The sequence below is a fragment of the Columba livia genome, chromosome 5, assembly GCF_036013475.1.
Source record: "Columba livia isolate bColLiv1 breed racing homer chromosome 5, bColLiv1.pat.W.v2, whole genome shotgun sequence".
Classification (NCBI taxonomy): Eukaryota; Metazoa; Chordata; class Aves; order Columbiformes; family Columbidae; genus Columba; species Columba livia.
In genome coordinates, this window is record NC_088606.1 from 68,700,382 (window position 1) to 68,714,971 (window position 14,590).

At 60.5% G+C, this 14,590-nt stretch overlaps 2 protein-coding genes across 9 annotated transcripts; one reads left to right on the top strand and one right to left on the bottom strand.

Moving 5' to 3' along the window:
* Positions 1-1,302: 1,302 nt before the first annotated feature.
* On the bottom strand, positions 1,303-8,584 carry PSMD13 (proteasome 26S subunit, non-ATPase 13). Its single transcript, XM_005509860.3, has 13 exons — positions 8,431-8,584; positions 7,962-8,040; positions 7,529-7,563; positions 7,399-7,454; positions 6,988-7,031; positions 6,664-6,750; positions 5,825-5,996; positions 5,359-5,438; positions 5,156-5,281; positions 4,709-4,771; positions 3,735-3,815; positions 2,556-2,672; positions 1,303-1,910 (listed from the first exon to the last, which is right to left on the bottom strand). Exons 1-13 carry the CDS (start codon positions 8,523-8,525, stop codon positions 1,815-1,817), a joined length of 1,131 nt encoding a protein of 376 aa, XP_005509917.1. The 5' UTR covers positions 8,526-8,584; the 3' UTR covers positions 1,303-1,814.
* A 102-nt stretch (positions 8,585-8,686) lies between these two features.
* SIRT3 (sirtuin 3) lies at positions 8,687-13,503 on the top strand. 8 transcript variants are annotated; one of them, XR_010473197.1, is made up of 8 exons: positions 8,687-8,868; positions 8,958-9,072; positions 9,685-9,996; positions 10,739-10,971; positions 11,112-11,212; positions 11,375-11,614; positions 11,909-12,606; positions 12,844-13,503. XR_010473197.1 is itself a non-coding variant. In XM_065065718.1 (8 exons), exons 1-8 carry the CDS (start codon positions 8,826-8,828, stop codon positions 12,862-12,864), a joined length of 1,275 nt encoding a protein of 424 aa, XP_064921790.1. In that variant the 5' UTR covers positions 8,687-8,825; the 3' UTR covers positions 12,865-13,503. The 8 variants fall into 8 exon arrangements, 7 of the variants coding, with proteins under 7 accessions (XP_064921790.1, XP_064921792.1, XP_064921791.1 ...); XM_065065718.1 differs by having other exon boundaries at positions 11,909-12,118; XM_065065720.1 differs by having other exon boundaries at positions 11,375-11,536; positions 11,909-12,118.
* Positions 13,504-14,590: the final 1,087 nt, after the last annotated feature.

The window sequence follows — 14,590 nt, forward strand, 5'->3', positions numbered from 1 at the left end:
GGCTTCTTGGTTTTGCTTCAGCCGTGTGCGTGTTCCTGGGATGCATCTGCAATCCTGCTGTCCTGGGGTGGATCTGCAATCCCACCACCCCAGGGCCATGTTCCTTGGATGAACCTGCAATCCCACCGTCCCATGGCCGTGTTCCCAGGGACAGATCCGCAATCTCGCCATCCTGGAGCCATGTTCCTGGGACGGATCTGCAATCCTGCCGTCCCGGGGCCGTGTTCCGTCACGCCACAGCAGGCTCAGTGGGGCACATTGCCCACCTGAGCTTTTACCCCGTAGAGCTGCAGCGAAACACAGGGCAGGTACCAGGGAACCGCTCACAGCTCCAGCAGGGAGGCAACAGCGGAGCTAAACCCCTGGTAAGAAAGCACTGAAAGGCCGTGACATGTTAACAGTTCGGAGGCTGGGTGCTGCACGTCCGACTCCTCCTCTGCCCCCATGAACCCCCACACCCCCAAACACACACATTTTCTGCATTATTTGTGTTGGGGAAGCAGCCGGGCAGCCCCCACGCCCACGCAGAGCGGCCTCAGCGTCAGCCGCGCTCCCTGCTCCCCCGGCGGGCGCCGGGCACGCAGAGCCGAGGCAGCACGGGGCTCCGGCGGGTTCGTGACGCCGGTCACAGCCACACCGGGAGCCCCAGGCCGCAGCAGGGACGCGCCCGGCACCGCGAGCTCGGGCTGACCGCAGCCGCCAAAACCCACATCCATCCAGGGAACCGAGCCAGATGTGAATACGACTCTGCTCAGCTGGAGTGACCGCAACAAACCTCGGTGGACTAACCTCGGTGCAGTTTGCTGGCACCGCCGGAGGAGCATTAATTGCCCAAATGGACACTCAGGTCACCCCCACTTCGGATCCGCAGTTGTTTCAAGTTCCCCATGTGTGCAATTACATTCCATTCCTAGAAAGGCAGCGCGGCAGCAACGGGGCAAAACAATGACATGACAGAAAGGTTTTAAAGTAGCCATTAAGAGGCAAAAGCAGAACCAAAACTCATTGTGTCTCAGGCCTGATTTGGGCCCTTCCAGTCAGTAATGCTCACCCACTCAGCGTGAGAAACGGAATCGGGACTACGGCTTCCCATAAACAACAGGAACTTGACAATGAAGTACAGACCGAGATATTACACGCTAAATAAATTGCTCGCTAATCTCTCTGGTGATGAACAGAGTTCAAACCTGTTGTTTTTGGACAGAGGGTTCTTGCAACAAGAAGCTTAATAGGAAACGTGTTTTGCAATGGATCAGAGGCTCAGCCGCAAACGCTGAAGAACACACACTGAACTACAGAAAATGGAAGGCAGAGAAGTTTATTCCAGCAATGCTGCTGCACCTCGCTGGAGCACAAAGTGTTTGCACAGCCACCCCCAAGGGTACAACACACACCCACGGCCACGCTGGCAACCCTTTGGTGGGGAAACGCTCCCGCTGCGGAGCGCCTGGGGAGGGGACGGGGGATGTTTCGGTGACGCTGCTGCAGGGCGGGGGTCCCCGGGGGAGGTTGAGCCCCTGACGGGCGATATCCCCAGTAACACCCCCCAAGTCAGGCACCGCTCCAGAACGTTCCGCGGATGATCTGCTGCTGCCCCTTCCCCAGCAAAGAGCCCCCACACCTGGATCCCCCGCAGCAGCCAGGTGACAAGGTGACAACCCAGCCCCTGCAGATGCGGCTCCAGGGTCGGTGCCACCCACACGGGACATGGGGACTCCCAGCACCAAAGGGTTACGCAGCAAAAGGCCACTTACGGCTGGCAGCGCGTCACCGGCCGCTCTGCCCCGCGGGCGCGGCAGTCGGGGCAGCCCGGCCTACGTCAGGATGTCGTGCGCCTGGTGCTCCACCAGCATCTCCATGCTCCGCACGTCCGTGCACCAGAACTCCAGCCGGTCCTTCATGCCCTTGATCTGCGAGGGAAACACCGACACTCTTAGAGGAGAAACATCCGAGATCCCCACAGCTGCCCAAAACCCCACACATCCCCGAGAGATGCTGCTTCACCAGGAAAACGGCAACATTTAATTTTAAACTGAAATGCACAAAAGGGATTGTTTGAGGCTACTGTTCCACGTACTGATTTTTCTTTTGAACGGTAAGGGCTCCCCATACAGTCTCCTAAACTGTTTGTGACGAGGATGAAGTTGAGCAGCTCAGCACCTTTGTCTGTCACCCTGACCTGCTCTCCCCAGGCCAATGTGCCACCTGCCACCCACAAACTCCAACGTTTTGCGTTTCGCCCTGGAGCGAAACACCCGAACACCCAGCCACCGCAGCCGTGCCTCACAGGGGCGCCGAGGCCTTTGGACACGGAGCGCCACTGACATCCCACTCCATCTCCCAACAGGTTTCTAACTACGCACTGCAAGACACACACAAAACACACCATCCACCCACGGGAAGGGCCAAAGGCAGCCGTGAAAAGGAGAACAAGGCAAGGCTTGTTCCCTGAGCCCTCCAGGAAGCACCAAGGACACCGGTTCCCTGTGACCCTTCCCAGTTCCCATGTCAATTTCCAGGTCACCTCACACAAAACCCAGTTCACGCTGCCTCACCTGCTGTAAATCCAACACGCGCGGCTGCACCCACGTCATGTGCACCCTCTTATCAACCTCGTCGATACTGCCCTTCACCAGGCCGACCGAGAGCGCCTTCATCACCAGCAGCTCCACCTGGGAACACGACACGTGAGTCAAGGAACAAGTGAGGATCTCCCAGCTTCCCCTGAGATGAATAAAACCTTTGCCGGCACGAGCCTGGGGAAGAGCGTTCCCCACACACACCAAATCCACGAGCGGCTGCAGCCCCTCTCCCACCCAGGCTGCTCGAGGTTTTAATCCTGCCTTTGCAATCAACATCTAAATATACAGATTTCCTGTAGACTTAATATCTAATATAGCACATTTTCTTCCTTTTCTCCAAAACCCTGGGAAGCACAAGGTAACTGGAAAGAGTCAACACAGATTTACCACATGTAAGATGTGCCTGACCAAGACAATTGCCTTTCTAAATGAAATAACTTGCTGGGTGGTTGAAGGGAGTGCCGTAGGTGCTCTGCACCTTCCTTTCAGCAGAGCTCAACAGGACCTTGCACCACATCCTGCTGACAGGCCGGTAAGCTACAGAAACCACCACAGGAGGAGTGGAAAATGTGCTCTGATGGTAGCGGTTCGCGGTTTGAACAGGCGGCAGGTCACGAGTAGCGCTCTTTGGGGGCTGATACTGGGTCTGATACTACTTCATTGTCTTTCCTTATCTTTAAACTGGCTGGATGACAATTTCACAGAGAACTGAGTGGGGGGAGAGGCAGACGTGCTGGACACCGGAGCTGCCACCTGGGCAGACGCCCTGCAGCGCTGCAAGCCCGGAGCGCCGCACCGCGGACACAGGTCGGAGCCGCACCGCGGACACAACCGGAGCCGCACCGCGGACACAGGTCGGAGCCGCACCGCGGACACAGGTCGGAGCGGCTGCGCTTACTCTGAAGATACTCCAGGAGTACTGCCGAGCTCTCCTCCAACTGCAGACCACGACAAAGAATCTTCAAAAATGTATTTACCAGGAAACAGGAGCACCAAGCCGTTAATTCCATCTTCACAAAGAAAAGAGTTGTCCAAGCCCACAAGAATGGGGAGGACGTTTCAACTTGGAATTCCCCTGGGAGCAGGTCTGTCCAGACGCTTTCAGAGCTCCAGAACTTGGCCGTTAGTTAGTTTGTCTAAACCTGAACTCACCTCGTTCACGGTGACTTTGGCACTCTTGGCGATCTCATCAAAAGTGAGCTGTCTGTGATTGGCGGGCCGGGTGAACGTCATCTGAGTTCCATAAACAACACAAAACAATAAATGCCCAACAGTTGTTTCTTCCGACAGCGCACACAGCTCCCCTCGTACTGCCCCGCCGAGCTCCCACCTGCATTTCTCATATTTAATCAAAATACTTCAACACAAAATGCATTTACACCAGCAGAGAGGAGCAGTGCCGCTCCCTCCTCCACACCTACTGCCCAGCAGATTTCCTGGGCAAGGACATAATCCCCAAACAAAGCAGCTCAACCTGTGCTGAGACACCCCGGAGAAAACCCTGTGCCGATAGATGGTAAAACTCATTCATGGTGAAACTCGAGAAGCGTGATCTACATACACATGAACACACAGCCTGGTATGTGGGTGTGCACAAACACGCATTGTGCTGCGGATGACTCAATACTCCCGTTTTTGAAAAAGATCCAGGGCCAGAGACGTTTACACACCAGGATTACTTGGTCACAAAGAGCCAAAGCCTTCAAGTGACAGGAAAGAAACTGATTGTGTTTCCAACCAGGGAAAGATTATCAGCCCTGAGGAAACCGAGATTTTAACTGCGTTTTGGAAATCCGTTAGATACACCAGAGCACACTCGACGAGCTGCCACTGCAGACAGCATCCTCAGGGTGCAAAGCTTGCCCTTGCCTTCCCCACCTCCCCGTCTCGCCCCGAGGAGCACACACGCCCCAAAACGGCGCAGGAGCGGCACAGCACGGGCTGCCTTCTGCAGCGCTTCCCTGTCGCACCACCCAGAGGCAGCGCTCGCAGCCAACAAGCGGCGACAGCCGTGAGTTTCTGCAGCACGAGTGAACGCCGCAGCCCATGGGGAGCGGGACACGTCCCAGAGCCCCCGAGGCAGCTGGAGCGGCCCCTTCGCCACCCCCACCACGTCTGGTCCTCACCTCCATGAGACACAACAGCTGAATCTTCTGCAGCAGCAGCGCCTCGTTCGCAGCCAGGTCTGGCTGTAAGGGGATAAATACGCTCATTGTTACTCTTGTTTTCTGGCACAGCCAGTGCCGTTAATGTCCAACACCCCCAGTTTCCTCAAGCCCCCCAGCACGCAGGGAGAAGTGCTGTTTTACACTGAAGCAGTTAGTGATGGCACTATGGAAATTACGCCAGAGATTATCTTCCTGGGCAGGACCGCACGACGGCTTTGAGCTCCCCTTGGATCACAAAACATTTCTCTTTACTTCTTTCAATCAACCAGACGCAGAGGGAAGCCAAAAGACAACTAACGGTACGTACTGAGGTAAAATAAGCATCCCTATGCTATGATTAAAATTACACCAGCTCTGCAAAGGCTGCGCCCAGGCCTCAGGCAACGCCGCGACCCCGCCGCTCACCTGCTGACCCCAGGCCGACTTCAGCGCCTGGAACGTCTCGACGTTGCCGCTGTTGAAGGCGTACAGGGTGTCGATGAGCCACTGCCGGTCGGTGTTCCGCAGGGACTCCAGCACGGGGTGCATGAGCTGCAGGAACCAGCGGGGCAGCGTGAGCGGGGAACGTCGGCTCCGGCTGCTCAGCGAGCGATGCAGCACCCACTTACCAGCTCCCCGAAGTTGTAGACGCCTTCGCCCAGGAGCCCGGCCAGCCCCAGGGTAAACGCCCTCTCCTGCTGCTCTGAAACTGAAATAAACCACAACAAAGAGAAAACTTCAGAACAACAAACCTAGTTGGGACGCAGCAGCAGCCTGAGCCCCATCAGCCCCCCCGCACCCCCACTCTGCAATGTGTTTAACCCCGGCCCTTCTCACCCTGCCCAAGCCTCCAGTTCAGCAGAACTGCAACAGCCCCACAAAGGGGCCACTCTGAACCTCTCCTGAAGATTTCTGGGCACCAGAACAGTGTCCCTTCTGGCGGCGGCTCCTCGCCCCAGCCAGACCCTGGCCCGGCTGCGGCAGATTCAAACCCACGTTGGGGAAAACCTGTTCTCTGCCAGCACGTTTATTTAGACTGAAGGGATGAAAATCAGAATGAAAATGGGATGTTCAGTGCTTGGCAAACGGAGTTACCTGGCAGATCTTTAACGTCGATGCAGCCCAGAAAGCGCAGAGCGTCCTTGTAGTAGGAGGCGTGGTTCCCGATGGTCTGGTAGTACTTGCTGGAGAGGTCGTAGAAGCGGCTGTGAACGGAGGTGACGCCCGGGAGGTTGTTCAGCATCTCCTCCACCTCCTCGATGGTCTCCTGGGGAGGAGGAGGACCCGTCAGTGACAGGTGAGGGTGCGGCTGGCACCCCGCGCTCCCACTCCAGACGTCACACCCGCGCGGCATAAAGCGGTTAGACCATGGGCAAAGCCACAGCGCTGAAAATAAAGCGGTGGTGCTCTCCTTTTACAGAGCACTTAGGTGAAAACACACACCCACCCTGCAGCTATACGTATACACACACGTGCTGTATATGTCCTTATACCCACCAAACCCCCGCTGCACGGCATGAACGAACCTCACCCTAGGTTAAAGAGGGAGCTCTAAAAAAAGCCAAAAGATGCAATAAACAATGCGCCTAGCACAAGAAACGATACATGAACTTGACTATCATTAGCAGCTCGTCAAGCAGCATAAACACCACTGAATTCCTGAGGCCCTCCGAGCTGCAAACAGGAACATACAAGATATTTCTCCCTCTCCTACGCACACCAGAATCGTAGAGACACGCCAGAGACGCGGCCGCAAGCACTACACAGCCGACAAGACGCAAAGCAGAACTGCGGGTCTGCCTGGGAATCCCCGGAGCTGCAATTTCTCCTCATTTAAACAAGCGCAGACACGGGCACGGCTGCACTGGAGAAAGTGCCGAGCGACACTGCTCCAAAACGCCCGCGTGCGGGAGCCACTCGAGCCGCCACCTCACCTTGGTGACCTGCAGGTCCCCGATGTTCAGCTTGAGCGCGCCGATGGCCGTTTTACACAGAATGACGGCTTCGTCGCTGCTCTTCACCTGCAGGGACACAGAGAGCCGTGTCTGGAGAGCGCCACCCCCGGCCAGGCCGCGCTGGCTGTGTTCCCCTCGTTAACGAGCTCCTGCCTTCAAACACAGAGCTGTTCGGGAGAAAGGGAGCGGGTCTCCTGCCGCACGGGTTTGCACACACACTCCCGCCGGGCTCCTCAGCCACACCGCTCGCGCACAAAGCCATCCCTGCAGGCGGACTGCCACACAGAACCACGCCAAAAATACCTTTTCTCGAGTCTTTTCCAGAAAAGTGAGCGCCACATTGGGATCTGAAACAGAGAGAGAAAAAACGGCAGCAATATCAGAAATTCCAATGGAACCAAACCTCAACCTAGAAACACATCTTTTTAGCGGACTTGTGAAGACTGGCACGCATTTGTTCTCTAGTGTAACGCTCAGTCTTCGAAGGCGCTGCTGCCACAGGCTGGCTCTCTGCTCACCAGCCGTCTATCCAGAGAGCCACTGAACTGCCACTCTACGGAGCAGCACCTGTTTAAGCTTTGGGAGTTGGCGCTTTCCCTTGGAACGCGCCGAGAGACAACAGCTCTGTGATGAAGATTTGCGGTTACTACGAACCAGCCGCACTTCCCAGCCAGCGGCTGCTGAAACCTGCAGGCAGCAGGTGGGGACACTTACCCGTCATCTGCCGGACCACGTGCAGGATGATCTCAACCAGGGACAGGGGGTTCACCCTGCAACACAAACCTCGTTGCTGGATCCGCCTCGCTCAGCGGGTTCCCCCAAACTCCCCAGCGAACACACTCACCGGTGCTCAAACTCGCTGATGAAGTTCTCGTACAGCTGCAGGTACAAAGATACGCACGGTCATAAACGGAGAAACCTCCCACGCAGTGGGAAACAACCTGTGGGACATCTGAAGTGTTTGTGAACACCCGACTGTCCCTCCTACACCTGCAGTTGTGAACCCCTTGCTAGAAAAGGGAAAGAAAGATGTTCCCCCTGCACCTCTCCCCTCCTCAAACTACAGAGCGAATAAAACTAAAGAATCATTTTGAGGCTTCTGAAACAGACACATTCAATTTTAGCAGGTGTGTAAACCCCAAAAAGCCAAATTCACGTAGTTTGATCACTCTCCAGAATTAAGTCGCAGGCTGTTTATTTTTCTACTAGTACAGAAGCACTCTCACTCATCCTGGTTACAGAAAGACGAACCGCGTGGGGACAGCGGAGCACTTCACCTTGATGAGCCCATCGCCCTGGGCGAAGCAGGGGTCCTGCACGAAGTCCAACACCTGCAGCGTCAGCTGGTGCCACAGCCTGCGGGAAGCAGAGGGTCGCCCGGAGAGCCCGCGTGAACCCAGGGAACCGGCGGGTCGCCCGGAGAGCTCACGCCGACCCGGGGAACCGGCGGGGCCTCGGGTCCCGTCACATCCCCTGTTTCACCCCCAAATCCGCCGAACCCGGCTGTCCCGGTCCCTGCCCCTGTCCCTGTCCCCGCGGTGACTCACGGCAGGGCCGGACGGGAAGGGGCACCCCCGCCCGCAGAGCACGGACACGGTGACCCCGGGAAGTCACCGGGACATCGGGCCCCACGGCCGCACCCGGGCCGTCACGCGACCGCTAAGCTACAGAGCGGAGGCGGGAGCTGCCCGTTCCCCCGGGGCTCTCCGGCCCCCTCCGCGCGCCGGCCCAGCGCGGTCCGCTCACTTCTTGTTGTAGAGCTCCTCCAGGCGGTGCCACACGGCGGGCTGCCCCGGGCCCGCGCTCTGGCTCTGCTGCAGGAACCCCGGCACGTCCTTCATGGCGGCGGCGGCACCGGCGGCGACGGGACACCGGCCGCTCGCGCCCGCCGGAAATGCACACTCACTTCCGGCGCCGCGCGGGGCACGCTGGGTACCGTAGGGCCCCGCGGATATCGCTCCCCCGCACCGCGGTAGCCATAGCAACGATCCACACACACCCCCCCACACCCCACCCCGGCCCCGCTCCGCGAACACAGCCCCCGAACCCCCGTTCCCCCGGGGCCGGGACGGGCCGCCAGCCCGGGCCGCTGCCGGAGGGTCGGGCGCGGCTACTCGGGGCATTGCGGTAGCGGCGCGGCCATGGAGCGGGGCGCGCGGAGCGGCGGCGGGCTGCTGGCGGCCGGTGAGCGCGGGGCGGGCCCGGGGCCGCGGGACGGGCGGGGGCGGCCCGGGGGTCCCCGCGCCCCTCACCGGCCCCGCGCTCTCTCGCAGCCTGGCGGAGCGCGTGGGAGCGCGGGCACTGGCACGGCGGCGGGAGCCTGGGCGGCCTGGCCCGGCGGGCCCGGGGCGCTGCGGACGGCGAGGGGACACGGGGCCTGGCACACAGGTACCGGCACACGGACAGGGCGGTCACGTGGGGACTGGCACACGGACTGGACTGGCACACAGACAGGACTGGCACACGGACTGGACTGGCACACGGACTGGACTGGCACACGGGACTGGCAGTCGGACAGGACTGGCACACGGACTGTCACACAGACTGGCACACAGACTGGCACACAGACTGTCACACGGACTGGCACACGGACTGCACTGGCACACGGACTGGACTGGCACACGGGACTGGCACACGGACAGGACTGGCACACGGACTGGCACACAGACTGTCACACAGACTGTCACACGGGGAGCTGTCTCGGGGCAGAGCCCTTGGGGGATCAGAGTGAAAAGGCCCGTGCTGACCTGGCATCGCCGTCCCAGGGCGAGCGCGCCACCGTGTTACAAACTTCTTGAAATTCGGGACATCGCAGGGTCTCCTGTAGCCCGAGTGCGGTGCAATCAACCCTGAGACTCACGGGTGCCAGTGCTCCTGTTCCCCAGCCCCGTGCCCACCCCTGTGCAGAAACCCAGCTCCAGAGCCGCACAAGAAAGCGGAACGGCAAGTTCCTGCTCCTGCCCCGGACCAGACTAACGGTTGGGCTTTCTCCCCATTAAGCACCGACACACAGTCCTGCCCCCGAAGAGCTGTCTGCACAACTCTCGGGGGGTTCTCCCCGCGCGGTCTCCAGCTGCGTCACTGTCCGTACGTTGTACCTGCCGTGCTCTGTGTCCCCAGCAGGACCGCGGGGACCCGGCTGTTCTCCGTGGCCGCTGCCGCCAGAGCCCTTCTGGGCAGGGGCAGCGGGGCCGGGAGCCAGCAGCTCACCCTGCGCGACGTGGCGGAGCGGATCCGGCACAACGAGTGCCGGCGGGTGGTGGTGATGGCCGGCGCGGGGATCAGCACCCCCAGCGGCATCCCGGATTTCAGGTAACGCCTCATCGCTTCGTTTGTCCTTTTCCAGGGCTGGGAGGGCCAAGAGCTTCGCCTTCAATAATGCTGGTGCCCGCTTCTCCTCTCAGCCCCCGTTTTGTTAATCTGTGCCGGGCTGGAGCAGGCACAGCCACGCGCCCCTGGGTAGAGCCGGGCTCAGCCGCCCCGGGCAGGCTCTCCTCCGTGCAGAGCCGGGCTCAGCCGCTCCAGGCAGGCTCTCCTCCGTGCGGAGCCGGGCTCAGCCGCTCCGGGCAGGCTCTCCTCCGTGCGGAGCCGGGCTCAGCCGCCCCGGGCAGGCTCTCCTCCGTGCGGAGCCGGGCTCAGCCGCCCCGGGCAGGCTCTCCTCCGTGCGGAGCCGGGCTCAGCCGCTCCGGGCAGGCTCTCCTCCGTGCGGAGCCGGGCTCAGCCGCTCCGGGCAGGCTCTCCTCCGTGCGGAGCCGGGCTCAGCCGCTCCGGGCAGGCTCTCCTCCGTGCGGAGCCGGGCTCAGCCGCTCCGGGCAGGCTCTCCTCCGTGCAGAGCCGGGCTCAGCCGCTCCGGGCAGGCTCTCCTCCGTGCAGAGCCGGGCTCAGCCGCTCCGGGCAGGCTCTCCTCCGTGCAGAGCCGGGCTCAGCCGCTCCAGACAGCACAAAGGAGCCAGAGAAGCCAGGGCCGGGCTGGCTGCTCTGTCCCAGCTCGGTCGGGCTCTGGGGTGGTGGCATCTCGCCCTGCGTTCCTCCAGCCCCGCTCTGCTCTCCACAGGTCCCCGGGCAGCGGGCTCTACAGCAACCTGCAGCAATACGACATCCCTTACCCTGAGGCCATCTTCGAACTGATGTATTTCTTTGCCAACCCGAAGCCCTTTTTCACTTTGGCCAAGGAGCTCTACCCTGGCAACTACAGACCCAACTATGCCCACTATTTCCTGAGGCTCCTGCACGACAAAGGGCTCCTGCTGCGCCTCTACACCCAGAACATCGACGGGCTGGAGAGAGGTGAGCTGGCTCTTCCCGCCTCTCAGAGACGAGGCTGAGAAGCAGAACGGGAGGCAGGGCTGGGGAATGCCCAGCGAATGCGGGGTCTGTGGTTCGGTCACCCCCTCTGAGCTGGTCCTCTCCCCCGCGCTGCGTTCCAGCTGCGGGGATCCCTCCCGACAGGCTGGTGGAAGCCCACGGCACCTTTGCCACGGCCACGTGTACCGTGTGCCGAAGGAAGTTCCCAGGAGAGGACTTCAGGGTGAGCGCTGGCAGCTGCCGTCGACAGACAGGCTAACACCAGGAGGACAACCTGCTGCAGGCCTGTTCTTGTGCCTGGTTTTGGAGGGATGTTGCTGTGAGGACCTGTTGCGGTTCTGGCCCTGCTGCCCTGTAACGCCAGCGCTGGGTGCTCTTGCTGCAGGGGGACGTCATGGCGGTCAAGGTCCCACACTGTCGCGTCTGCACAGGCGTCGTCAAGCCCGACATCGTGTTCTTCGGTGAGGAGCTCCCACAGCGCTTCTTCCTGCACGTGACCGACTTCCCCATGGCAGACCTGCTCTTCGTCATCGGAACGTCCCTGGAGGTCTGGGATTCGGGCAGAGCGCCGCTCACCAGGAGGAAACGGCACACGGGGCCCGAGAGCGCTGGGGAGGAGAGAGGGGTTAGAGAAGGCGGGAAACTGGGGCTTTGAGGTGGCAGGATAAAAAATGGGGTGCACGTGCTGAGAGACGCTCTGAAAGCCTTGGGTGGGCACCTGGGAGCGAGAGAGGAGATTGCAGCTGCCTGAGGGAAGGTCACCAGATAACCAGGGGCATCCACAGCCTGGGCACAGCCGGGCGGCTCGGCCCACGGTGGCAGAACCGTCACACACTGCGGTTACGGGCTGGGTGCGCCGTGAACTCGCCGCGGTGCCCTCGGGAGGTGACCACCCCTGCCCCGCGGGTTCCTCGCGCAGGTGGAGCCCTTCGCCAGCCTGGCCGGAGCCGTGCGCAGCTCCGTCCCCCGCGTCCTCATCAACCGCGACCTCGTGGGGCCCTTCGCCTGGCGGCAGCGCCACAACGACGTCGCGCAGCTGGGGGACGTGGTCAGCGGCGTGGAGACACTGGTGGAGCTGCTGGACTGGAGGGAGGAGATGCAGACGCTGATGCAGAAGGAAAAAGAAAAGGTGGGAAGGGGCTCAGAGCCCCGGCTCCCTTCTGAGCCTCTGCGTTCCTGCTCCTGAGCAGTAACGAGGGGAGGCTCTGACTGCGCTGCCTGAGCCCCAGGAGGTGCTGAGCGGCCGGACACCCGAGGAGCAGCGGGCAGGAGCGAGGGACTTGCTCCCCCAGCAGCGGTGAATCGTTAACTACAGACCTGACGCTTTTCCCCGCTGGTCGTTTATTTCCCTGTGCTGTTGTTACATCCGCAATCTTCTGAGATCTTCAGGAGTGAGAAATTGTAGGAGAGCAAGTTCTTAATTCCTTTGAGTGTAGTGCTGTGCGGGCCCAGCTCCGTTGCCTGCGTTGGGGCTTTGCTGACTCGCCGTAGTCAGCAGCCAGTTGTACTTTTAACAGATACACTGCCCATACGTGACTTCTTCAAACCAGGAGAAAATCTGGCTTCAAGATTCCGAGTTTAGCATTCGGGTTATTCTTACTTTCATCAGATTATGGGGTGAGAATGAGTAGGAATTCCTAGTCTTTCGGTAAGGTTTTAGATTTTTCACACAAGCCCTTTTGCATTTGTATAAGATCAACCAGCTCTTGATTTAATGCTTGTGCTGCTCTAAACCACCAATGGGTAAAGCTGGTGCAAGCGTGGGAAAGCCTGAGACCAGACTCCTCGCTCTGGGGTTTGGCCGAGCTGCCGGGGCTGGAAGGGTCAGGTGCTCTCTGGTCTTTCTATTTTCAGCTGGATGCGAAGGACAACTAGGCCGGCCGGCTCCCCGAGGCTGGAGAGCCGCGTCACCGCCACACGGGGCCGGCGTGGCAGCGCGGCAGAGCGGACCGCGGCACGGAGCCGGGAGGCCGGCAGCTCACAGACCGGCGGGCTGGCAGGGGACGCTGGTGGCCCAGTCCCGCTGAGTCCTGCTGGGAGCCGGTTCTGCCCTTGGTGCTCCTGCCCGCACCGTCAGAACAGCCGATGCAGCCACGGGACTCCGCTCCCTCCTCATCGCCTCATTTCAGCACCCGCTGGGACTCTCCTCCTCCCTGGCTCCAGCTGTCACCCGCCGCACCCCGTTCCACCGCGTCCAGCCACCGGAGCGTCGCCTGGAGTGGCCAAGAGCTCGCGGGCTCATGCCAGCGGGTCAGACAAGCCAGGCAGTGCGGGTGCCAGTGGGGTCTCCCTCTTCCTGAGCCGTTCAACCTCGGCCACGGCCGCTCCGCGGGCACTCGGCCGCCGTCGTCCCGCCGCTGCAGGCCTGTCGTGTTGGTTCTGCACACGGAATCTGTGCGAGTCGGGCGACTGCTGTCCCCACTCCTGCTCAGGAACGCCGGCCCACGCTGCTGGAAGAGTTTCAAATCACTACAGTGTTAATTATTTCATAATAAAAAGAGTTCTAATTCCTTTGCCGCTGTCACCTGAGGGTTTTTCTGCAAACCTCACACCTTCCCTTGAGTTTGAACACATTCTGTCCCCAGCACCGCTCCTTTCAGAGGCCTGACCGTGTACCAGAGCTCTGCCAGGGCAGCTCCAGAGCCCCAAAACACCGTCCGGTGGCTGTTGACAGAATCGGCAGCGTTTGAACCCAAACTCTGTGCTGTGACCTGGCTCTGGTGATGCCTGGCGCAGCCCCGCAGACGCTGCGAACAGCGAGTTCGGTGCGCAGTGTCCTGGCTGGGAGGGTTGGAACGAGTTCCCGCTCGGAGCAGATGTTTGTCCAAACGCACAGTCCCAGCACAGCGGCAGCGGCACTGGCTCTGTCTGACCACGCCAGGGCAGCAGTGGGCTGGTTTCCCGCTCTGCGGCACACCAGGAGCTCCTGGCACGGTGCTTCAGGGTGTTGTTAACCCGCCCTGTTCACAACCCCACTCCCGGTCCGGCCCCTGTACCGGTGTTACCGGAGCACAGCCTGTCTGTTGCAAGTCACGGGTTTAAGCACGACAGAAAATGTAAATACGACAAGACCAGAAGCACTGCATTAAAAATACACGCCCCGCTTTTCCTCTTGCACGGAAAGCCTCAGAGAGCTGTAACGGCTGAAAGAGATCAGAGGTTTGCGCTTTCACGTTGGGTTTCTTTGCAAATTACTCAAAAATAAAAAGAAGGGAGAGGGATGCCCTTGGGCTGCAAACGCCAGCGGCGGCCCGCTGAGCCTGTGCTCGTGGTAGCGGGTCAGTTTTACACACAAGTCGCGTGCCCCTGGGAGAGCCGGGAGCTTTAATCACTACTGCTAAAGGAACTGCGAATTCCTGAAGCACGGAGCTGCGCAAACTGCACTGCTCAGGAAACAGGCACCAACCCCAGGCGCCCAGGCAGACCCTGCAGACCCCGCAGCGCCGGAGCCGGAGCCCCGCGGCCAGGGCCAACCGCGAGCGGACGCGGAGCGGTGCTGGGAGCAGCGCGCGGGAGGCCCGGGGTCGCGCCGGGACCGTCGGCAATGCTCAAGGGCTGTCACCTCGGCACGCTCCGTCCCCTCACACGCGGTCCTGGTGCA